The sequence below is a fragment of the Mustela lutreola genome, chromosome 15, assembly GCF_030435805.1.
Source record: "Mustela lutreola isolate mMusLut2 chromosome 15, mMusLut2.pri, whole genome shotgun sequence".
Taxonomy (NCBI): domain Eukaryota; kingdom Metazoa; phylum Chordata; class Mammalia; order Carnivora; family Mustelidae; genus Mustela; species Mustela lutreola.
In genome coordinates, this window is record NC_081304.1 from 49411596 (window position 1) to 49433648 (window position 22053).

At 52.2% G+C, this 22053-nt stretch overlaps 1 protein-coding gene across 7 annotated transcripts in view; it reads right to left on the bottom strand.

Moving 5' to 3' along the window:
* The window catches only part of MPRIP (myosin phosphatase Rho interacting protein), a 147996-nt gene that overhangs the window by 40975 nt on the left and 84968 nt on the right, over positions 1-22053 (bottom strand). For 5 of the 7 annotated variants that reach the window (XM_059148718.1, XM_059148720.1, XM_059148719.1 and 2 more), the window contains exons 5-9: positions 19075-19159; positions 13967-14186; positions 12700-12859; positions 1375-1516; positions 387-500 (exon numbers count right to left, since the gene is read on the bottom strand). In XM_059148718.1, the coding sequence (XP_059004701.1) occupies positions 387-500; positions 1375-1516; positions 12700-12859; positions 13967-14186; positions 19075-19159 (721 nt within the window). Of the gene's footprint in view, positions 1-386; positions 501-1374; positions 1517-12345; positions 12860-13966; positions 14187-19074; positions 19160-22053 lie in introns of all 7 variants that reach the window. The other 2 variants (XM_059148717.1, XM_059148721.1) reach the window with 2 other exon arrangements.

Here is a 22053-nt window from a genome sequence, read left to right on the forward strand (position 1 = left end):
GCCAAGGCCATTCTCCTCCTGTGGTGAAAACACCACAAACAAGGCAAGGGCTTCCGGCAAGAGGGGGCTCCTGCCTGCAAAATGTGGCTGAAACAAGCACCCAAAACAATAACAGAGGTTCCCTGCTGTTGCCCTGGTTCCCCGAAGTCAGGATCTTGCTGCCTTGACCAAGTGGCCTCCTCCACCAGGGACTTCAGAGCTCAGGGTGCCCATGGAGTCCAGAAAGGGAAAAAAACACAGCATCTGCTTCCCATGCACAGACACAAAGGCCAGTGCAGAGGGGACAGCCAGCATAGACGCACGGACATAAGCAGACAGTGACCCCAAGTGACAGAAGCAGCAGGAGCAGAGTCTCCAGGCCTCGGTGCGCGGGCGCCTGGGCTCACCGTCAGGGAGGACTCCGTGGACCTCCTGTCCAGTGACTTGGCTCTTCGGTGTGGAGACAGGGGGGAGGCCGAGGTGTCCGGAAGAGGCGCTGTGGGGGCTTCGCTGGGGAGGTCCTGTGGCAGAGAGCAGCCGCCAGTCAGTACAAGCCAGTACACTCCAATGAGGCACAGGGGCACCAGCAGCCAGAGCTGCGAGAGGGTCAAGACTGTTCCCAGGCGAGGATGAGAGCACTGTGTCTGGGGTCCCATGGCAAGTCTGGGCCAGCATGGGGACCAGAGCCAGCATCCTGGGACTCCTCGTCCAGCGCCTCCCGCTTCACACGGCGGGTTCAAAGACGCACTAGCTGTTGAAGCAGCCTTTTCTTTCAGATGCACTTGCCACCATCGCTCTCCTGGTGGCACCTCCGTTCCTTGGCTGCTTGGGGTCACAGAACAAAGAGCCCCAGACTCTGTGGCAGCCGGCAGCAAAACACTTCATGAACCCAAAGAGAAGCTGGAGAGGAAGATGAAGACCGGACACAACAGAGCCACAAGAGGCGGGTGGGCTGTCTGGGAGGAGGAGGAGGGTTCCGAAGAGGGATCTGCCCGGGGACTAAGTAGAGAAGCAAGGGCTTTGGCCGCCATTCGAAAGAAAGAGGAAGGAAGGTGCTCAGCCTCATGGCTGGGCTGCCTCAGAGAAGAAGAGAGCAGCTCTAGCTAAGACCTGGGATCTGAGGCTTGTCAGACTAGCATTGAGTAGAAATGGATGAAGTTCTGACAGGAAGACGCAGAAGACAGGCCTTGCCCTCAAGAAAGTCACTCACTGGAGGAGAGGAGAGACATGAGCAAACAACTAGGCAACGAGAGCAGGAAGCCCAGCAGCAGTGCGTCCAGGTGCGTGTTTGGGGGGGCGCCGTGAGAAGGTGTAGGGCCACATGCTGACCGTGCCCCACGGTCGCACACGGCACTGCCTGGGCCTCAGCGTTGGCCCTGGACCCCAGGCGCTCACCCGTTTCCGGGGAAACGCCCTCTTCTCACTGCGACCCTGGCGTGTGTCACTTGATGGTGAGGGCCCGGCTGACGAGTTCGTCTCCATGTGCTCTGCCTTCTCAATGTCCAAGGCCTCAAACTTCTCAATGACCTGGGACCTCCTGCAAGAGAGGACATGAGGCTGCTGAGGGGGAGACCAGCACCCCCCGCCCAGCCTGAGGCGGGCTTGGTGTTGAGCTGCAGCGGAGCCCCTTCAGCCCACACTGCCATGCCTGGCCCATCCCAGCCTTCCCTGGGCCACCCCACACGGCGCGTAGGCTGTGCGCACAGCACGATGGCCCAGTCCACCTGATTCCCCTCCCAGAGCTCCCTGTCCCATCACCGTGGAGGGGAAAGCCATGCAGGGGCTGGCAGCAGCTCAGGGGCCAGGGCCTTCGCTTTCCCCAGCTATCCTTGACCTCTGCCCCCCATGCTGGAGGTCCCTGCACGATCTGTTGACACGCTTGGCAATCACACAGCTCATCGCCTGGCACCCTCTCCTGAGCCACAGATGTGATCGGAAGGCAACCACCACCTCGGAGGGTGACAGCCTCCGTGCTCCTGGCATTCATTCCTCAGCAGATCATGATGCAGCCCCTACCCCAGGGCACCCAAAATTTAGCAAGAAAAAGGCCCATGAATTAACATCGGTTCTGCCAACAGTAAAAAGAATCAAAACCAAATTAAAACAAAAACAAAGCAAGTTGATTTCGTGTGAAAAGGCCGGTGCGTCATCAGGCCATCTACGGCTGGAGACGGAGCGGAGATGGGAGCGAAGCAGGCGAAGGAAGGGCGAGTAACGTCACACAGCCACACAGCAGGAGAAGGTGGAGAGGGGCAAGACCTGAAAGAAAAGAAGGCTGGAAAATGAATACACGGAAAGGGACGGCTTTTTAAATCAAATAATGGTAAATCAAAATTATCCAAAGAATCAAAGAAACAAAAACCCGAGGTGATTGCTGAGAAGGGGAAGCCATCCTTGTCCCTGAGTCACAAGGAATGGCCATGATGGCCGAAGGCAGGGAGGCCAGGTGGGGCACGTGGCCTGAGGCTGAGTCCTCACCTCTGGGGACCGCCCATGAGGTGGGAGAGTGGGGGGGTTGTTGAGACATTGTTTTAAAAAGAGATAAGGCGCAAATGGGAGTCACTCGTGCTAAGTCCACTCAATAAACACACACTTGACATCTAAATTACAGAATTACACTTGCAACCTCTCCCAGGACTGGAATGTTAAACTCGTATCAATCTGAAGCCACCTGGTCAGCACTGGTGAGGTAATCTGCCTTACAGACCCCTGCTGTCCCCCAAAGAAAGGTGACCTTGCCTGAAATAATGCACTTTGCCAGGAACTTCCTTGTCCCACGCCCATTTGCCTATAAGTCTTTCACTTTGCATAGCTCCTCAGAGCTCCTTTCTCTCTGCTAGATGTGGGGAGGCTGAATCACTGAATAAAGCCAATAAGATCTTTAAAACTTCCTCAGTTGAATTTTCTTTTTACAGGGTTGGTGGCAGTGGTGGGACCTGAAGGAAACTTCAGACAGCTTCGAGGACAATGAGAAACAGCTAGCTGTGGTATGCGCGAACCCTTTGAGGTCTCTGTCTTTTTCACCATTTCTGAGGGCCATGGGAATTCCTTCTGGTTCTGAGCTCTGCTATCTTGGCGTTGAGCTCCTGATTTAACTGGCTTTCTATGGTCCCCCACTTGACTAGACCATGCTGGGAACTGTAGCTACTTCAGTCCGCAGTTCCCCATTTCATGGGAATCCCAGGCCACGGCTCCCATTCCCTGGGGTCTGCCGGTTCAGTACTTCCCTGAGTGCCCAGCTCCACAGTGAGAACTGCTGGTGGCGCAAAGCCTTTGGCTGCTTAGTCACATCGCAGTTCCTGCTGGTGGGTTAAGGTGCATACAAGGTAAAGGCTATTGCGAATGAGACTCTTAGAAAGCCAAAAGCTACAAAACTGATGGGCACAGGCTGAGCATTATAAACCTATTAGAGCGTTTGCCAGCTAACCCTAAGACTCCTGTGTTAGGGTAAGCTGGTCATACAACGGGCAATATGGGGACACTGGGTTACCAGCCAACCTCAAAAAATTTCCATGCAACAAGGTACGCTGTAAAACACCACAGAATTCCTAACGCAACAGCATAGCCCTTTAGTTATTAATTTGGCTCTGGGAGACTCACAGGCTTAGCTAGAAGAAATAGGATCTTCAAATTCTAGAGTTGAGGGGTGTCTGGGTGGTTCTCAGTTGGTTAAGCGTCTGCCTTCGGGTCAGTTCATGATCTCAGAGTTCTGGGACTGAGCCCCATGTGGGGCTCCCTGCTCAGTGGGGAGTGTGCATCTCCCTCTGCCCCTCCCCACCTGGCTCATGTTGGTGTGCATGCTCTTTCTCTCTCTCAAATAAAACAAAAAATCTTAAAAAAAAAAAAATTCCGGAGTTCAGCACACCAACTTTTAGCACATCTACTTATTTTATGGCTAAGAACTATAGTCCCAGAAGCTATAGATATCTACAAAAATGCAAAATCTTGCTAAAGATAACCTAGATTTACGATGGCCAATATGGGAATATTCCAATTAGACAAGATCATTTATTTAGGAAGCACACTGAAAAGCAAGGGTTCTAAATCAAGCAAACAGAATGGAGTAACTATTTTAATTGGTATGCAAAAGCTTTCAAAGGCTTCAAGATTCCAAAACATCTTCATTGCAGTTTTTTTGCAAAGGCTAATGAAAGATTAAAGACACAAAAGATACCTAAAACAATATGTAGGCCTCCCCCTTACACTCTCCTAGGAGTACAACATCAAAATACTTGCCCAGACATCAGCATATCATTTGTAAGCAAGTGGGCCATTACAAAAAATTTTGTCCTCAAAGGTTCTGATTAAATCCTTCAATATCAACTTGAACACCCCCCTATCTGCCTTTGAAGGAGATTCCCCCCTCCACCATATGGGCTCCTCCCAGAGCTGGTGGGATTCTGAGGGATTTTCTGATAAAGTGCTATGTTATTCTGTTAAACAGCCAAGAAAAACTAAAATTAAAATTAACAAAAAATCTTGCCAAATTCTGGTAGATACCAAGACTACAGGGGATCCTGGGAAAACTAGTAGAAGCCAGAGAAAAGTGAGAATCCATACCAGAGTCATCTCTCCTGAATCGCCGTCTGCAATACCCCATTAGCCCAAAGACAAAAATAAAATGTCACACTGTCCTTTTCTTTCCAAACCCAAACACACTGGTTCTTGATCCTTTCTTTCTCAGGGACAGCTACTGCCTTCTTGCTTGTCTTATGTCTTAAGAATCTGGTTTGGTATTCTGCCTGAATAGGACATGCAGGTTACCGGTTCTTTCCTTTGGCTATCTTAGAGTAACTCTGGATCTTGGGAAGATAGTAAGTATCCTTTTATACCCCCGTGGGATCCCCTCTTACATTGAAGGGGGGCTATTCACTACTACCAGAAATATCTACTCTATGGAGTAGATACTCTATAGTATAAATATAGTATAGAGTATAAATATAGTCACTCTATAGTATAAATATAGTCACTGAAAAGTGACACGATATTTAGAAGGAGTTTTTAAATAGCTCTGTGGTCTGAAGTTGGCCAAACTAGAAGCTGATAATCAGAGCCTGATAGGAAGTTTTCTTAGGCCTTCTTCCCTAAGCTAAACGATACCATGTACCCAGACAAAGCAGCATCTGAAGCCTCTGTGAAAGGATTTATTAAACATTCCACAGATGAACAGTTCCAAATCCAGAAAACAGGAATATTTTGATTTCCATCTCAGTTGGAAAGCTCCTCCCTGATATAAAGAAGCAAACTGAGGATAATGCAGTTGGATAGGTGAACCAACTTATGATATCATTTAAGTTGCAACTCAATTCTTTGAGGAATTAAAGCAACTGTCCACATCTTATAAATCTTCATAAAACAAGAAATTCGGCTCCAGAAGCAATCTGAAGTCCATTTCTTTCTTCTTCTTCTTCTTTTTTTTTTTAACCAACATCAAACCCACCCCTATATCTCTTTAAAGCCTTCTAAGTATTGTGAAAATTTTGGCCTCGGGAAGCAAAAGTCTTTCTTGGAGGCCTTTACTTTCTTTCCCTGTGCCTCTGTGATGTAAACGGTCTACCTGGTCTTCTCTGTACCTCTTATCTAGGTCTTCTCTGACCTGAGCCAAAGGCAGAGGCTTAAACCCACTGAGCCACACCAGTGCCCCCCAAATGAAGTCTTCTTGACCTAGAAGTAACTTTGGGATTTTTTCAGAGGATCCCTGAAAATCCTAAAAATAAGAGAGATGTTCCCAAATTAGGCTTATTTGTTATGTTAAATCATCATGGGCAGCATTGTTAATTCAGTGATATTAAACCTTCTTAGGTTCTGATATGTCCTAATGCAATATTGTCAGTCATAATTCCGCTGTTATCTTAAATGGTGAATATCACAAAATAACCAAGTCTCCTGTTATTTCCATTACAATGAACTCTCATCTAATCTTTAACTCTGGGCAATTTTAAGTCTTCTGTCACTTACAAAGAGTTATCGTTTTATTCTGATGCTTTCACAGAAGTGTTCCTGGAAAGGACTATGACAAGTAAAGATTTCTTCCTTTCCCTTTTTTTTTTAAGAGAATGGGGGAGGGGCAGAGGGAGAGAGACTCTTAGGCAGGATCATTAGCTGATCTGTAATCAGGAATCAGCCGCTTAACTGGCTGAGACCCCCAGGTACACCAACAAGTAAAGATTTCTCATAACTTCAAGGCTGTAAAACTGAATTGAGGAAGAATTTCTAGAACTAATGGAAACACTGGATTCAAGCAGAATTAGTATTGATTACATAGGGCTGAATGAACTGAGGATGATTATAATTTTACATGACCTTTTGTGTGAAACACTGCTACTTCCTCAGTGTTCTGCTTTCATAGATTTAGGGAAACATTTTCACTTAAGTGCTCTATTATCTACAGCAATTTGGTAGGGCATACTTTTGTAAACAAAGATGAAACATTTACTTTTTCTCCCTACTGATCCCTCCAGAATTTGTAAACTCTATGGTATTTTTTTCATGGTAATATACTTGGTTATTTGTGTAAGTTCAATAAAAATCTGTTCTCCTTGTAACAGGACACAGATGGAAACACTGGCTATATTACCAAGGCTTTGACTGGAATGTCCTATTTTAGAAATATGCATGGACTCAGATGTGGCCAAAGAGATTTAAAGAACTGCTTAGACAAATCGGGCTGGTACCTTGCTTACGGGTTTCCTGGAAGCCTTCCAGATGAGTTAAGAAGGTCAATTCCTGGCAGGCCTGTGAGTCTCAGAACATTTGGGGGAAACATTGAGAAGAGAGAAAGTCACCCAAACTAAAGATACTGTAGGTAAAATCTAATGGGGAGTCCTTGGCTTGGCTTCTCGGCTTCAGGCAAGAATTCAATCTGAGATTACTTATGCAAAGTTCCAGCAAAGCAGTCTTTAAAAGGGCTTATACAGTCAATCGCTATTCTTGCCGCACTTATAAAAATCAGGGTAAGTTTAAGGCAAACAAAGTAATTTTATTGTGATGATCTTTAAAAAAAAAATAGGAATAACTGTAGAGACAAAAACTGTGTTTGCATCTTTGTAGACATTAGATTCTAAGCTGTAAATGTCTTTGAGGTTTTGCTCCATACCTGTTTATAAGTGACCTGGACTGGCTCCTGATTTCTAGTTTTTGCAAATATCTGGCTAGGACTCTCCAAACCAATGTTTCCTATTTTCAGCCATCCTTCTGATTTGGAATCACTAAGAACAAAGACAGTTCTCAAGGGCTATTCCAAGTCCTCCTCACTCCCTAGATGGCAACCAAACTGCAGGCACCTGAACCCTGGGTCCCCATCTCCAAAATAAAAGGGTCCCTTCAGACTCTAGGAGCTACAGAGCAGCTGGAGACCTCAACATCAAACTGACAAGGAAGTAGCTGACATCAAAGTGGACTGCTTCCACCCAAGATGCTGGATCAAGACTTCATTCTTTAGGCATGAAATGAAATTCTTTCCTCTTCCTTTACGCTACTCTGGCACATGTCTGGAAAGAAAGCTACCACCTGTATCTCTCAGGCCATTCATTACTAAGGGAGGGCAGGGGGCTGGATATCTTTCAGATTGCTGGATTTAATAATTAAAAGAGCTCTTTACCAGTCCATGATACTAGAGACCCCCTGGCCCTCCCTGTGACCAATTTCCCTTCTATTCCCAATGGACTCCCTGATCTTAGGAGTCACTTACACAATCCGACTTTGACAGCCAGAACATCTAGTGCCTTGTTTTCACCTTTCAACGATTGTAATTGTACTCGCCCAACTGGACACAAATTCCTAAGCAAATTGTAATACATTTGTATTCCCATGTTCTTGTGATTACCTAAATCAGATCTGCTCCCAATTATAAAAAGATCTCAGCAGCAACCCCCATCTCTGCAAGGTCAAAGTTGTTCTTTGTAATAGGGTATCCTCTGATGAGCCTGCAGCTAAACAAGGAACTATAGGTGCTGTGGTCAGTGCCACTTATGCTCCTAGATGAATACGTCTGGGAAATCTGAAACCCAGCTATGGAAAAATCACTGAAAAAGACACTTCATTTAAAAAAAAAAAAAAAAAAAAAGTGACTCCTTCAGGGGAGGGCTTTCTCTGAGTTACTTGATTTTGGTCGCTTTGGGTCTTGGGGACCATGGATCCAAAACACACTCCAGACACTGGGAATTATCCTGCTTAAAATAACCATAGTAGTCTCCCTCAATGCACTACAGTCTCTTAAACGCATGTCTGCAGCCGCTAACCACAAAGTGAATGATCTCCTTAAGACTGGACCATCAGAATGCAATGAAGAGGATAACTGCCTTTAAAAAATGTGAACATGAAATTGTGACTTGTGAGTACCATAGAGATTCAGCAAAAAACGTCATGACGTGTGACGACCATGGAGAAACAGCAAAAACTCCAAGAATTTGAGCAGTAGCTGGGAGTGGTGCTAAGGTTTTAAATTTTGATCATGCCACTCGGTTAAGCTGAGAATCTGAACAAAAGAGGGGGATTGTGGGGTACCTGGCTGGCTTAGTTAAAGTGCCACTCCCAACCCCAGGGTCATGAGTTTGAGCTGCACACTGGGTAGAGATTACATAAGGAAAGAGGTAAATAAATAAAATTTAAGAAAGGGGAGGTTGGGGGCAATTGCTTAAAAAAAAACAAAAAAAGAATAAAAAATTTTTAAAAAAGATAACAGGCCCAGAATAGAGTCAATTGTGCTATGCCTAAGTCACCAAATGGTGGTTAAACTTACTTAGTTTCAACTTCTCCCAGGAGTAGAATCTTAAACTAATCAAATTGGAATTACTAGTCAGCACCAGTGGGGTAATCTACCTGAGAGACCTCTGCTGGCTGTCAAAGGAAGGTGACCTTGTCCGAAACAATGCACTCTTTGCTACTGTTAACTTGTTCTGGCCTCTTCTGCCTATAAAAGTCCTTTATTTTGTACAGCTCTTTGGAGCTCCTTTCTGTTTGACAGATGGGATGCTGCCTGATTCATGAATTGTTGAATAAAGCCAAGAAGATCTTCAGAATTTACTCAGTTGAATTTTTTTTCTTTTCTTTTCTCTTTTCTTTTGTCCTTCCTTTTTTTCTTTTACACAATATTAACGTGTCACCAAACCAGAGGCCTGTCATCCCAGGGACACCCAGGCAAGTGCACCAAGGTCACCTTACAGGAAGGGTTTTTACTTGCATTCTGGGCTAATGGCAGAGAGTCAAGGGGAAGCAAGGGCCTCTGAGCCCAAAAGATTGAAATCTAACCGAGGACTAATGTCTAACTCTATAAGGAAAAAGAGGAAAGGGGCTCAAATTCTGAGACCCTGCCAAGAGACCAACTTTTACTCAGAGAGGGCTACCATTAAAAATGGATCTCTGAGGATTTCTGCATCAAAGAAGGCTGAAGCCCAAGTGTAGAAGGCTCGGGGCTCCTGGGCCCTCTGCTCCTCTCTGAGCTCTGGTGCCCTAAGCTTCTGGGGAATCTCCCCCAGACACAAAGCTTGTTCCCAGGCCGGTGGGGGCCACAGCTGAGGGAGCACAGCAGAGGGCGAGCCAGCGCAGGAAGCTCAGGCAGCAGCGCAGCGCCTGGGAACCACAGGAAGCTCTTGTCACCGCTCGGCCTGGTCAGGCAGAGGGTGTCGCGTGCCCCGCCATCCTAGATGGGTTTGGGGAAGGTTCCAGGCCCACGCACAGAGCTAGGTACCATCACTTGCAGAATGAGAGCCCCTCCAACTGACCCGGAAAGTTGCAGGAAGGCCTCGAGGAACAGCGGCCCACCAAGGCCCATGCGGCTTACATGCTGCAGGCCTGAAGGGCTGCCAAGAAAGGAGACAGCCGAGGAAAGGAAAGTGGCGCTTAGTGCAGCCTCCGCACACAGCAGGGGTTTCTGGGCTGATCAGCCATGGCTTATTTCAGCTTATCTGGCAAAGCGAGTGAGCGGCCTGTATACTGGCTCCGGAGGTACTGCAGGCATGGCTGCAGAGGTCTCCCTGGGCTGGCAGACGGCACAGAGAGGAGACACCTGCACCTCGGCTCCGCTTCCCCTCCCCAGGTTCCCAGCTGAGGGGACGTGAGGACCACACAAGAGCCAGTGCTGGTGTCAGTCACCAAGAACTCAACAAGGGCTACGGCCTCCCCAGGTTGGTTCAGCAGTGACTCACCATCCAGGAAACATTCTAAAAGCTCTGGAGCAAACGCGAAGAGCAGAGAGGATCGGCCCGTAAAGGCTCCCTTCAGGGCCACGGCTTGTCAGGAAACCAGCGCCCACTGTCTCCCCAGCTGGGCTCCTGGGCAGCCGGGCTTAGCAGCCACTCTGGATAGCTGCGGCGGACGTCCTGCCAATATGCAGTTCTGCTCTATTCAACCAGGACCCAGGGATCCAATCAAGCACAGGGAGGGCTACTTGGGACCAGAGCACAGGCCTTGCAAAGTGACAGCAGCCAGTCAGATGTCATTAGGGTAAGAAAGTGACATTACAGAGTTAGGATGCAGAACTGCTGGGCTCCAGGGGTGCCAGTACCCAGTGAAAACCCATGTCATGGTTGCGAGGAGCATGCAGAAAGTAAAGTCCCGGAGATGCTGTCTACCCCAGGAGGCTAGACAAGAACAAGTTCAAAGCCAAGCAGGTATGCTGAATGTTAATTCTTTGGTCTGCTGCTACCCCAGGGCCTAGCTGCCCACTCAGGAGCCTCCAGGACCTGCGGTCTGCCGCTAGCCAGCGTGAAGTCTCCCCTGCCCTGGCCCACAGGCCTCCTCAGTGTTGGCAAGCTCCTCCACTGAAATATTTACTCAGGTGCTTGAAGGACAGCCTTGGCCCTCTCCTGGTCACATCAGGGAGAGGGCTCTCCCAGTTAAAGGCCCAGAGTGGAGTTATGTCCTGGCTCTGCTGTACCAGGCTGTTGCCTTGAGGAGTCTCCCCACTTCTGAGCTCCCATCTCTATGTCCACACACTGGGATATGACACAGGACCTCTCTGGTTACTAACCAAACAAGACGACAGCCAAGTGCTTGGAGATCACCTCCCAGGCAATAGGTCAGCTTCCTTCTCCCTCTGCCTAGGAATTAGGCACATCTGCTTTCTTCTCTTTTTAAGACCAACAACTCTGGGCATCTCCTCCTTACTCTGGAGGTGGTCCCCGGGGCTTTGGGAGAGCAGGTGTGTATTAAGGACAGGCACCCTGCTTGCGGCCAGCCCCTCAAGGGGGGAAGCCCGTTGCCACCCTGCCCCATCCCCATAGCATGCCCTAATTCTGAGCTTTACTTAGGCTCCAGCAGGGTGGAGGGGACACTTGGAATGCTTTTGGAATTTAGGTCTGAATCTCCCCCCCGCCCCCCACCAAAGTGAACTTCTTTGAAAACCTAATGAAGATTATGGCTTTTCTTTTCCCAGAAAAATGTACATATGGACTCTTGAATCATTTAGAGAGGTTCGTGGACCTTTGGCAGTTCATCCCTGGACCCGGGTGGGAACCCTGTTGTCAGGGCAAAGGCTCCATTTACTGACTCAGGGATGGAAGCTCCTATCAGAAGGGGGCACTCTAGCACTCTGGTCCAGGACAGGGCCTCAGACATGGAACCAAGCTCTCTCCCCAGCTCTCTGGGAAGCACAGGGCCAGTGGAACAAGAAGGGAGGACAGAGCACTCCTCTCTTCAGACCATGCCTCTGTCCCAGTCCCTGTCCTAGGTCCCCTCCCTAAAGCTTGTGCCTCTCCAGAAGCTGCGTTCTGCCAGCCTCCCTGTTTCACATTCCAGCCAAGCTTGAATGCAGTGATACTCTAGGGCACCTGGGAACATCAAAGGCTACCCAGCTTCCCTGTGCTGCCCACCCCCACCGCCTTTCATGTCCTTCACCCGTGCCTAAGACTGGAGGGGCAAGGGGCGCTTCTGCCACCATCTGCCTCTCCAGACTCTTCCTGCCTCCATGGTCATCTCAGAGGACAGACATGGGCCAGGAAGGAAAAGATCCAGCTACACAAGGCCCAGGTGGCTGAGAACACACCAGGGGGGCCCTTAAGGTCTCAGTGCCAAGAGGCACTCACACGAAGCAGCCAGCCTCTGGCCCAGGGGTCTGGGTGTCCAGAGATGCTATGTTTCTGGCTACCGGGGCCTGAGAGTTCCGTGACTAGAATCTAGTGTCAGAAGGGAAAGCTTTCCCACATGCTCTGAAGGGAAAGGGAGGACAAGTGCACTCCTTCAAGGAAGGCTTAGGGAACGTAGAAATGTGTATGTCAAAGTGTGTGTGTGTGTGTTTGTGTGAAGTGTAAAAAGCATGTTATAAGGACACAGGAGAGAATGAGTGAGCGTGTAGTGTAAAGGAGAATGTGAGTATACAGGAGGGGGAGTGTGTCCATGGCACGTGTGGTCCTATAGCCCACTCCTTACCTCCTCTCGTTGCCAAACAGACGGGCCACCTCTTCCCTGCCAGGGCTCCGGGCCCGAGTCCTACGCTCCAGCCGCCTTCTCTCCACCTGGAAGGCTTCTCGGTGGCTGATCCTGACGGCCTTAGGGACGTCGGCCAGGGCGGCATACTGCCTGCTGGCTTTAAAGGCAAAGGTGCGCCCCGGTCTCTCTGTTCCCCGCCCCCCAGCGCTGTCGGAGTCCATGTGGGTGGGGGGCCGGCTGGCCACGTCCAGGGAGCCAAGAGAGCTGCTGCAGACCATTCGGCTGGGGGTTCGAGAACCTGGGGAAGGAAGAGGATGACCAAGCTCCTGGGAGGGCGGTCCGGGGCCACTATACCTGTTGTTGGGGGTGCTGGGGCTGGGAGGGGAGAGCGGCGGGGGCAGCTGCTGCTCTTCGGCCTTCAAGTCCTGCTTGGTCTTCTCCAGGGAGAAGTAGCCGCTCTCTACCCGGACTTTGCGGCCACAATCCATGCGGTCGCTGCTCATGGCGCTCTCCTCTGGAAGAGAGAAGGGGGAGTCAGGAGATGTACTTAGCCTGTTGCCACCTTTGGTTTCTGGGGACTTTTTAAACAGCCCATGTAGATCCAAACAGGGGCCATCTCTCTACCTCCCATCTCTGCAGCCACCCGTACAGGGCTCACCCAAGGGCAGAATCATGGGACAGAAATGAAATATCCTTCCCACACATGCGCCTCATCCGTCTCACTCTAAGCTGGCAGCATCTGCTACACTGTCAGGGGATCCCCAAGCTTCTAGTCTGGGGGCCAGTTTGGGAGAGCAGGATCCCCTCCCAGGAGAGATGCCCACTCACAACCACTTCTTACCAAACAACAAGGAGGAAATCAAGGGCTAACTGGCCGTTCAGCCTGTTAGGGCATTTGGGGAGGGAAGAGGCAAGAGGAGTGCATGGGACTACCCATGAAGGACTCAGGCTGCTTCACCTCCAGCTGCTACTAAATGCATTTTGGCCTGAATGAACTGGGTCAGTCCCAACTGTCCCCTTGTCTTTAATGAGCTGGACAAAATGCAAATAGGAAAAGCCAGCCTATGTCATGCAGATCCCTCTGGGGCCCAGAGCAGGGAGGCGGAGACTGCTGCCCTGCTTCTGCTCGGGCGATTCCAAAGTGCTAAGTGGAGAGAGCAGAGCAAAGCCTCCCAGGCACCTGGGGGCCTGGCACGATGGCACAATGAGGAGAAGGATGAGGCTGCGCTCAGGACACACTGAGCTTCCAGGTTCCAGGCCAGGAACACAGGGCGGCCATGGGGGCAGGAACCAGAGGCCTCCCTCCACAAGCCTCATTCCAGAGGGTCTGATTCTCACAACACACACCCAAGGGCTGAGACAGCAGGTGCTACCTTCCTCCTTTACAGGTGGAACTTAAGAGCCAGAGGGGCAAGGCCAAGGCCGGAGCCCAGGAATCCCAGCCCCACCCAGGCCCAGGCCCTGCCAAGTGCTGATGGACACAGGTGAAGGAGCCTGAGGCCCGGGGCTCAGTTTCTCTGAGTTCTCAGTGCCAGCTGCATTGGGATGGTCGCCTGCTCCAGCACTGTGAGACTGGCCACCAGAACAGGCATGCACATAAGCCATTCTGGCTCCCACTTACCATCTTTGCTCTCCAGCCCAGGTTCCCTCAGGGTGCTGGCAGCAGGAGGCTGGCTCGGGCTGGGACTCTGAGCGGGACTGAGGCTGCTCCCATCAGGCTGGTCCTTGGCCCTCATTTCTTCCTGCCAGAGTGTAGACTTGGTGGTGGGGACCTTCTCGGCACTGGGAATACTGCTGCTACTGCTGCTGCTAGTGACAGCCACCTTGGCTGGCCCTGGTTCCTAAGGGAGAAAGCAGTGTATGTGTGTGCAGCCCCGGGGCACACAGCCTGGGCTGGTACACATGTCCTGGCTGCCTAGGCGCCTGGCTACGGGGGACGTCAAGGTCAACTATACTGTGTCAGTGGCCTGGAATCCCCAGAAGAGGAGACTCAGAGATATCTTGGTCAGGGCAAAAGCTCCACCTGGATGGCCCTGTGGCCTTTGTCTTCCACAGCCCTAGACCGTATACCGAAAGTGCTGGGTCCCACCAGCCTCAGGCCAAATTTGGCACATACATGGAGTGAATATACAGGGTTTCTGCTTGGAGCTCTGATGCCTGACACATGCGAGCTCTCCCTGCCAACAAAACCAAAGAGCCCAGAGCAGCTGACCAGGCATTAAAGGTGAGATAACAAGTGACTGGCTCAGAGTTCATCATTTCCAGACTCACAGGTAATTAAGACACGAGTCAGGAAAGATGGGACAGGGCAAAGAAAGAACACACCATTGAGATGGCCTGCTGGGTGAATGCAAAGCAGGTCTTCATATAGACCCCAGGCCGGAGCCAGCCCTTGGCCTTCCCTGCCTCCCACTTCTGGGTCCTAGAAAGCTAAAATGCGACACCTAGGACACGATGTGAAATAAAGAGTCATCAGATATAACCCAAACATCCAATCTATACTCACACCCTCCCACCTGCGCAGCCGCACAAACTAGATGGCAGCTTGTAGCCCAGATGGGAACAGTGTCCATCCCATCTCTCCCCAGATCAGAGCCGGTGCTGCTCTGTGGGAGAAGCATTCGAGTCCACTTCCAGAGCATGCGGAGAACCTTAACTCAACAGCCCAAACCTAGAGTTCAGACTAGGGCAGGGCTGGGATGCCAGCTGCAGAGGGCACTGCTGGCAAGAGGGCTTTGGAGCCTCTCAAAAATTGGGCGCCTGGGTGGCTCAGTCATTAAGCCTCTGCCTTTGGCTCAGGTCATGAACCCAGCGTCCTGGGATTGAGCCCCGCATCAGGCTCCCTGTTCGGCAGGGTGCTTGCTTCTTCCTTTCCAGCTCCCCTGTGCTTGTGTTCCCTTTCTTGCTATCTCTCTCTGTCATAAAAAAAAGAAGAAGAAGAAGAAGAAGAAGATGATGATGATGATGATGATCTGTCCTAGAGCTGTCTTCCACCAAACATGGGGGATAATACACAAATCCTCACCTTCCACCAATACATCCTGGTGGCCAAACCTCATTTTTAGAAACCTACCTTAACCCAATTCTGAGTAGGGACCGTTGGCAAGGCGGACACAGGTTCTGTGTCCATGAATCACCTGCACAGACCCGGTATCGACCAGCAGGCTGTCAGACAGCCACTGAGCACGGACTGTGTGCTGGGCTCTGGGGCACCACTGCACTCTCCCGTTCTCCCCAACATACCCCGCAAGGGAGGCTGCCTGGGTTGAGAGAATGGCCCACCAGGCTCACAAGGACGTACCCACCAGAGTGAGGCTTCAAGCCCCTTCTACCACCTGATACCCTCAGGAGCAGCAGTGGGGTGGTGGAAATGCTTTGGATGGGCAATCTAAAGGACTCACTGAGAGGCCATGGCACCAGGTATCACAATGGGAAAAGACAGGCATTTTATCAGGTCCAAAACTTTCCTTAGCCTTGCAAGGATTCTAGGACTCATGAGATGGGTAAAGAAAAAGAAGCCTCTTCCCACAGACCCAGGACATGCCCAACTGCCCATTTGGTCAGAGCCACCCACAGACCTGGCTCCCAGGAGAGTCCCTATAGCTCCTGACCCACTTTGCAAGAAGTGGACTTCTTAAAATATAATGGCAATGGTTTTGGACAGTTTCCTGAGGGCTCCAACAGAACCAGGCTCTCACGATCTCAGGAGAGCTGGCCCTAGGGCCACCTGGACCTCCAGTTAACATACTGCCCTCAATCCTTATCCCAGCAATGCTTCCCTCAAGAAGAAGTCACTCCAGGTCCCCCTACCATGGCCCCTTCCAACAACGGAGTCTTCTGTTCAAAGGCCAGAAACCAGAGGCTGGGCATGCTCTGGTGGGCTTGGGACAGAGCTGTGTGGGGTGATGTGAAGACTGGTCTTGGTGAATCCGTCCCCTCTGTGGAAGACAGCCTGCGCCCAAGTGTACGTAGAGGTTGCCAGAAAGGGCTAAAGAGCTCGAGGCAGGTGGCTGTGCTTTGGAGGGGGGCGGCCTAGGCTGCCAGAGCCCTTAGCCCCATGCTATGGGTCAAGTGCCCACGGCATATGCACAGCCCTTTCTGGTGCCTGGGTGATCCCCATAGTGAAGGGGTGGGCTGGCAGGGATCCCCAAGAGGCAGAGGAAATTCTAGGCCTGAGACCCAGTGAGCCATGACAGGGAACTTGGGAAATATACATTTCTCAGCACCACATGGCTACACACCCCCCCTTCTGGCTCCTACATACCTCCCAACCCACACACCTGGCAGGGGATACAGGCGGCCCCTGACCTTGTCAGAGTCCCAGGTCTGGGATCTGGGGGAGAGGGTGGTAAGATCTCCATCCTTCCTGTCTTAGTCACACCCAGAGTAAATCTCCTCCTCCTCCTCTCTAGACATCTCAGTATCAGGGAAAGTCTTCCCTCTTGGGAGTAAACAGCCGCTAAGCAGCAGCTCTGGAAACCACACCTCTCAGGCCTCAGAGGCCCTGGCCAGGGCTAGACTGTCTCCTTGGTGTCCTGGCTCTGCCGGGGCCGCTGACCCTACCCGATAGGCTATCTGCTCCCCTGCAGCCTGACCCTCATCCTCCCGTAGGGCCTGCTCTCAGAAAAGCACTCAAAAAGCGGACTATGACCGGAACTCCCAACTGCTCAAGACATCCTTGTTCACGTGGGACCCTGTGGATGCTCCTGCCTGAGTTCCCAGGGCAGGGCACAGCACAGCAATGCTTCCTCACCCTACTGATTTTATCCAGAACTCCCTCAGGCCACAGAGAAATGAGACCAGATATGCGGTCTTGGGTTCTGGCCTCTACAGGGGCCCTGAAAGCTTTAGGATCCCCTCCGTGCTCCATTTGGGGCATCCAAACACCTTCAGCATCAGACTGTGGAGCGGAGTCCTGCCCAGATATCCCCAACTCTTCTCTGGAGAGACCCCACGTGACCTTCTGACACTTAGTCACAGGGAGATGGGCCCCCAGATGAAACCAGTGGAATCATACGTGATGTTCCTGGGAGCAAGAGGCAGAAGGAAAAGAGCCCTGCCAGGCTGGGTCTGCAGGGCTCATAAGGGGAATAAGCAGAGCAGGCGGGGACATCTGGGCTCTAAGAGACCTCAGAGAAGTGGGTCATCTCCTCACCGTGTGATCACGGGGCTCCCACTACCGACTGCAGAAGTGAAGCGCAGCCGTGGCTGGCCAGCACTATCTGGGGGGAGGGACAGGCAGGCAGGAGGGACACAACCAAGTGCCCTGGTCTGGGCCAAACATGTCTCCTACACGCAAAGTCACCTGACCTGGAGGCCAGAGCTCTGTTCCAGCACTGCTTCCACGGCATCACTACAGAAACGCAGAGCAAGCCTACATGCCATTACTCTGCCTGGGGTTATTCTCTCAAACCGGGCAGTGCTGGGGCATTTGTGTGCGTATCTGCCGTTCCCCAGCACGAAGTCCCACTTTCAGTCTCCAGGAAGGTCTCTGACTGCATTTTGCTGACTTCTCGCCAGGTGTGCTACCCTCCAGGGGATGCTGGCCTGAGGCTCGTTGGGGAGGGTGGACAGAGGGCAAACAATGACCATCAGCTTAAAGTGGGCCCAGGGCTGCACTCCCTCAGGACCCGTGCATGGCAGGGCCGGGGCAGGTGGGTGTGGGTTGGTGGTGGTGGTACCCAGGCCAGCACACACCCCCTGGTCCTGCCTGGGCGGACCTCTACCTCTCGGTGAGGCAGACAGCAGCCACTAAGGACTGTTGAGTCCCCAGGGGTGGTTCAGGTTCCATCATGGGCTGGCTTGCTGCCAGACTCTGGGCCTTGCAAGATGCCAAAGGGACCCCCATTCCCATCCTGCTCACTCTTGGGGGTTTCTGTGAGGCTCCATCAGGCAAGAGAAAGCACTCAGTAACACTGAAGTCTGGAGCAGAGAGGAGCATTCGCTGAGCACCCATCAAGGGCTCATTCCTTCTTTCCATGCCCACAACAACCCTGTAACTGGGTGTCCAAAGGCCCATTCTATAAAGCAGTTCACTGAGGCTCAGTAAAGTTAATTTGCTCCACCAGGGCCCCAGGAGTGTGAGGAGCATGGCAGGAAGACGGAGAGCCCTTCTGGGTGCCTGTGTCCCTGCAGACAAGGAGAGTGGCCTTTAGGGAAGGATTAGAGCTGATGGGACCTAACCAAGCCACCCCCCACTTCGGTCAAATGGGAGTTAGAGCAGGGGCACAAAAGTCAAGGTCTTACCAGTTTTTTGTTCAAAGCCCAGAGCAGGAACAGGGTCCCCTGAGAGCTCCTCACTCAGCCAGGATGCTCTATGACCCTCCCTGCCTGCACAAGGATACCCACGTACAGCAAGCAGCCCCTCTGAGCAAGCCCTCTGTTCGCTAGCAGCTGGCAGGACAGCCAAGGAACGGACATGCTATCATGCCGCCACTGCGCACCGGCTCCCTCACTGCAAAGCTCCTGGGGTGAACCCAGAGCACATGAGTGAGGCCACCCTATCCTGCGGGGGGTCCTGCCCTGCGGCCTGGAGAGGAGCATGCAGGCCTCAGCCCACAGACCACTAGAGGGAAGGAGAGCCCATGCAGGGGTCATAACCACTTTAGCTGCACTCCCATCTGGATCCTTTTTCTCACCCCTAATTTTAAGCTGGGTTCTGAAGTCTTTTAACCTCCTGGGGAGCTCTTACTTCCTCCTAGCCCCACTGATGGACACCACTCTACCTACCTGTGGTGTGGGAGGCTCCACCTTCCGCTTCTTCTTTTGGTTCTGCTTATTGGTCCTGGGATAGACCATGAGCATCTCTAGCCATCTGGGGAGAGAAGAGGAGGGATCAGATCCCTGCCCTCAGGACTTGGGAACCGTACTGGGTGGTCTAGGCAGCAGGCCCAATACTTCCTACTTGAGGGTGCCCATCCAGTGGCCAGGCCTCTGGGCAGTGGAGCAAGGACAGAGCATAACCCAGACTTGAGCCAGCCACCACTGGGGAAGTGCCGACAGTGCAGCCCAGGACAAGCACAAGCTGTGCTGGGACCAGGCCCAGATGCTGACCCCACAATGACCATAGTGCAGGTGGAGAGGGCCATGTGACCAGCCATAGATGTGCAGAGCACATCATAGTTTCCATCACTGACCCTATCTTTGGGTTTAGACTTGGCTTTAAAACTTTCCTCCCATGGTAGATTTGGCTAAGGCACAGATGGGCTGCTACTGAGTAGCATTTAGAGCTCTAGAGACAGGAACCCAGCAGTTGTGCTACCTAAGTTCTCTGTGGCAGGTCACTTCCAGGGGCTGAGCAGCTGACCTCCCAGACCCATTCACTCACCTCTGGGCCCTACCTGCACCCTGAGGGCTCTGGGCACCTTGGCTTTGGGGAAGACCCAGCAGAGCTGCCCAGGGACCCACTCCAAGGCCCACAAGTGGGAAAGTCCCCTCTGGACCAGGAGCAGGGAAGGCAGCAGGCGAGCATGGGAAGAGCAGTGGCTGAAAGCAGGAGGGCTGATACAGAGCTGGCTCTACTACTTTCTAACCACAACCCTGGGGGCTCCCTGTGCCTCTGGGCTTCAGTCTCCTCCTCTCTGAAAGCAGGGGGCAGATTAGGCCATAACATGTCCACTGCTTGCCTCACTGGAGGCCTTAACACCTGGAACGGTTGGAGGAGGGGGACAGGAGGAGCTGGTGGTGAAGGGTGCTTTCTCCAGAGGGGTAGGTACTGTAGGAGACTCTGGCCCCACTCTCCCTGGACCCTGAGGGTCTGTGCTGGGCCTGCTGTCACCCCAGGCCCGGGACGGTGGCTGAGCCGCAGTGTGAGGCAGAGCCTGTCCCGCCAGCACCAGCACTCGAGCCAGTCAGGAAGGAGGGCTCCTGTCTTTAGCACCCCGAGGTGCTTCTTAAATCGTGGACGGAGGGAGGAAAGTTGGTCACAGTTGGTGACCTTCTAGGACAGCCTCAGGAGGGTATGCTGGTTTTGCTATTGAGAGCTGGGGAAGGGGGCTTGGGCATGGGGAATCAGAGCATCTGGGGTGAGCGCAGCTCAGCTTCATTCTGTATTTGCCCAGAGCTTGAATGACTCCGGGCACATGGAGACCTGAGGCGCAGGCCCTGTGGGTCACTCCTCCGAACCAAGAGGAAGCATGACTGTGTCTGCAAGGCCAGCAGATGAGCAGACTCTCAGCGCCTCACTCACATAATCTGAGGAACTCACACACATGTGGGATTAAAAGACCTGCTTTCTTGTCTGCCACAGGGGCTGACATTCCTTGGGCACCCCGGGAAGCTGTGTCTGCTGAAGACCCCTCTCAGAGCTTTACTTAGGAGATGAGGAGAGACTGCTTCACAAAGTCCCCTCACCCTCCAGGGCCCCAGGAGCACGGAGGCGTGACAGACAGGTGCAGGTGGCCCAGCTGCTGTGAATTGGCAACACGAGCAAGCAGGCAAACCGGTGAGCCCGAGGGACGGGGCCTTGAGGGAAGAGATCTGCACCGCGGTGGCACTGCCGACTGGCCAGAGCTCGACGAGCTCCTGTGCCAGCCCAAAGAAGGCTGCAGACTCAGGGCGGGCTGGGGCTGGCCAAGACAGATGATGGAATATGTCCCTTGCACTAAGGTTTCTTACAGAAGCCCAGCAGGAAGCATGTAACACGTCCTTCGGGAAGAGAGGCAAGGGGCGAATATGGACACGGGACTGGGGGTGGAAGTGAGTGCCAGGACACAGTAGGCTGGGTTCCGCAACTCTGACGGAAGAGCCAGGATGAGTGAGACCGAGGGGGGCAGAACTGTGAGGCGGGGAAAGATCAGGCCCAGCTCAGCTGGAGTCCCCACCCACCTGCTTACATCCCACCTCCTCTGAAAGACCTGTGCTAAGTTGTGCCTCAAACATCCTGAAGGCCCATCCTGGCATTAGAGAGTGGGAAAGAGAACCACCAACTCTCTCCATCCAGCTCTGGATGAGAAGCCTCAGGCGGCTCAGGAGCTTCTGTTCAGAGAAAAACACAGAAAGAAGTCTGGATGGACTGTCTCTAACTACCCCTGCTCTAAGTCAGCCCAGACGAAGCCCATACCTCATTTGGGAGATGGGTCTCAGGGTCTAAAAGCCCACAGGTGAGATTTTCTGGCAAAGGAACTGTACCAGGTGGTGAGGATGCCAAGGGAGGCATGCGTCCAAAGGTGAGAGGCAGAGGAAGGAAAAGAGATGGAGGCAGAAGTCTGTCCCCAGAGCACACTACCCGACGTGACTCTGTAAAGGAGGCCTAGTGTACCAGTGGGTGGTGAGGACAAAGATGCTGCTGCTGGGGGACAGGAACAGGTTGCCATGGGGCAAACCCTGCCTGATGGGGAGGGATGAGGACAGGGAAAGCTCTGCGTATGCCTCTGAGCCACCGCACAAACCTGGATGGCCCAGCCAACATGCGGGACCCAGAGAACACACACATCTGGTGTCCTGGTCCACCAATGACCTTGTCTACTCAAGGTGCACAGGAATGGCAGTCCCCCATCCCTGTACTTGCAGTGTTTTTAGGAGAGGGGATCAGGACAGGCAGTCCCCTGGCTTGTGGTAGGTGCCTGATGGTAGGATTTGGGCTAACTGGCAGAGGCTGTGTCAGCTGTCAATTTCCTCATGCCATGTAGCACACCACGACATCAATGACTTGGGTTCCCTGGCTCACATATGCCCCAGCCTGTCCTGGGGACCCTGGACACCCCTTCT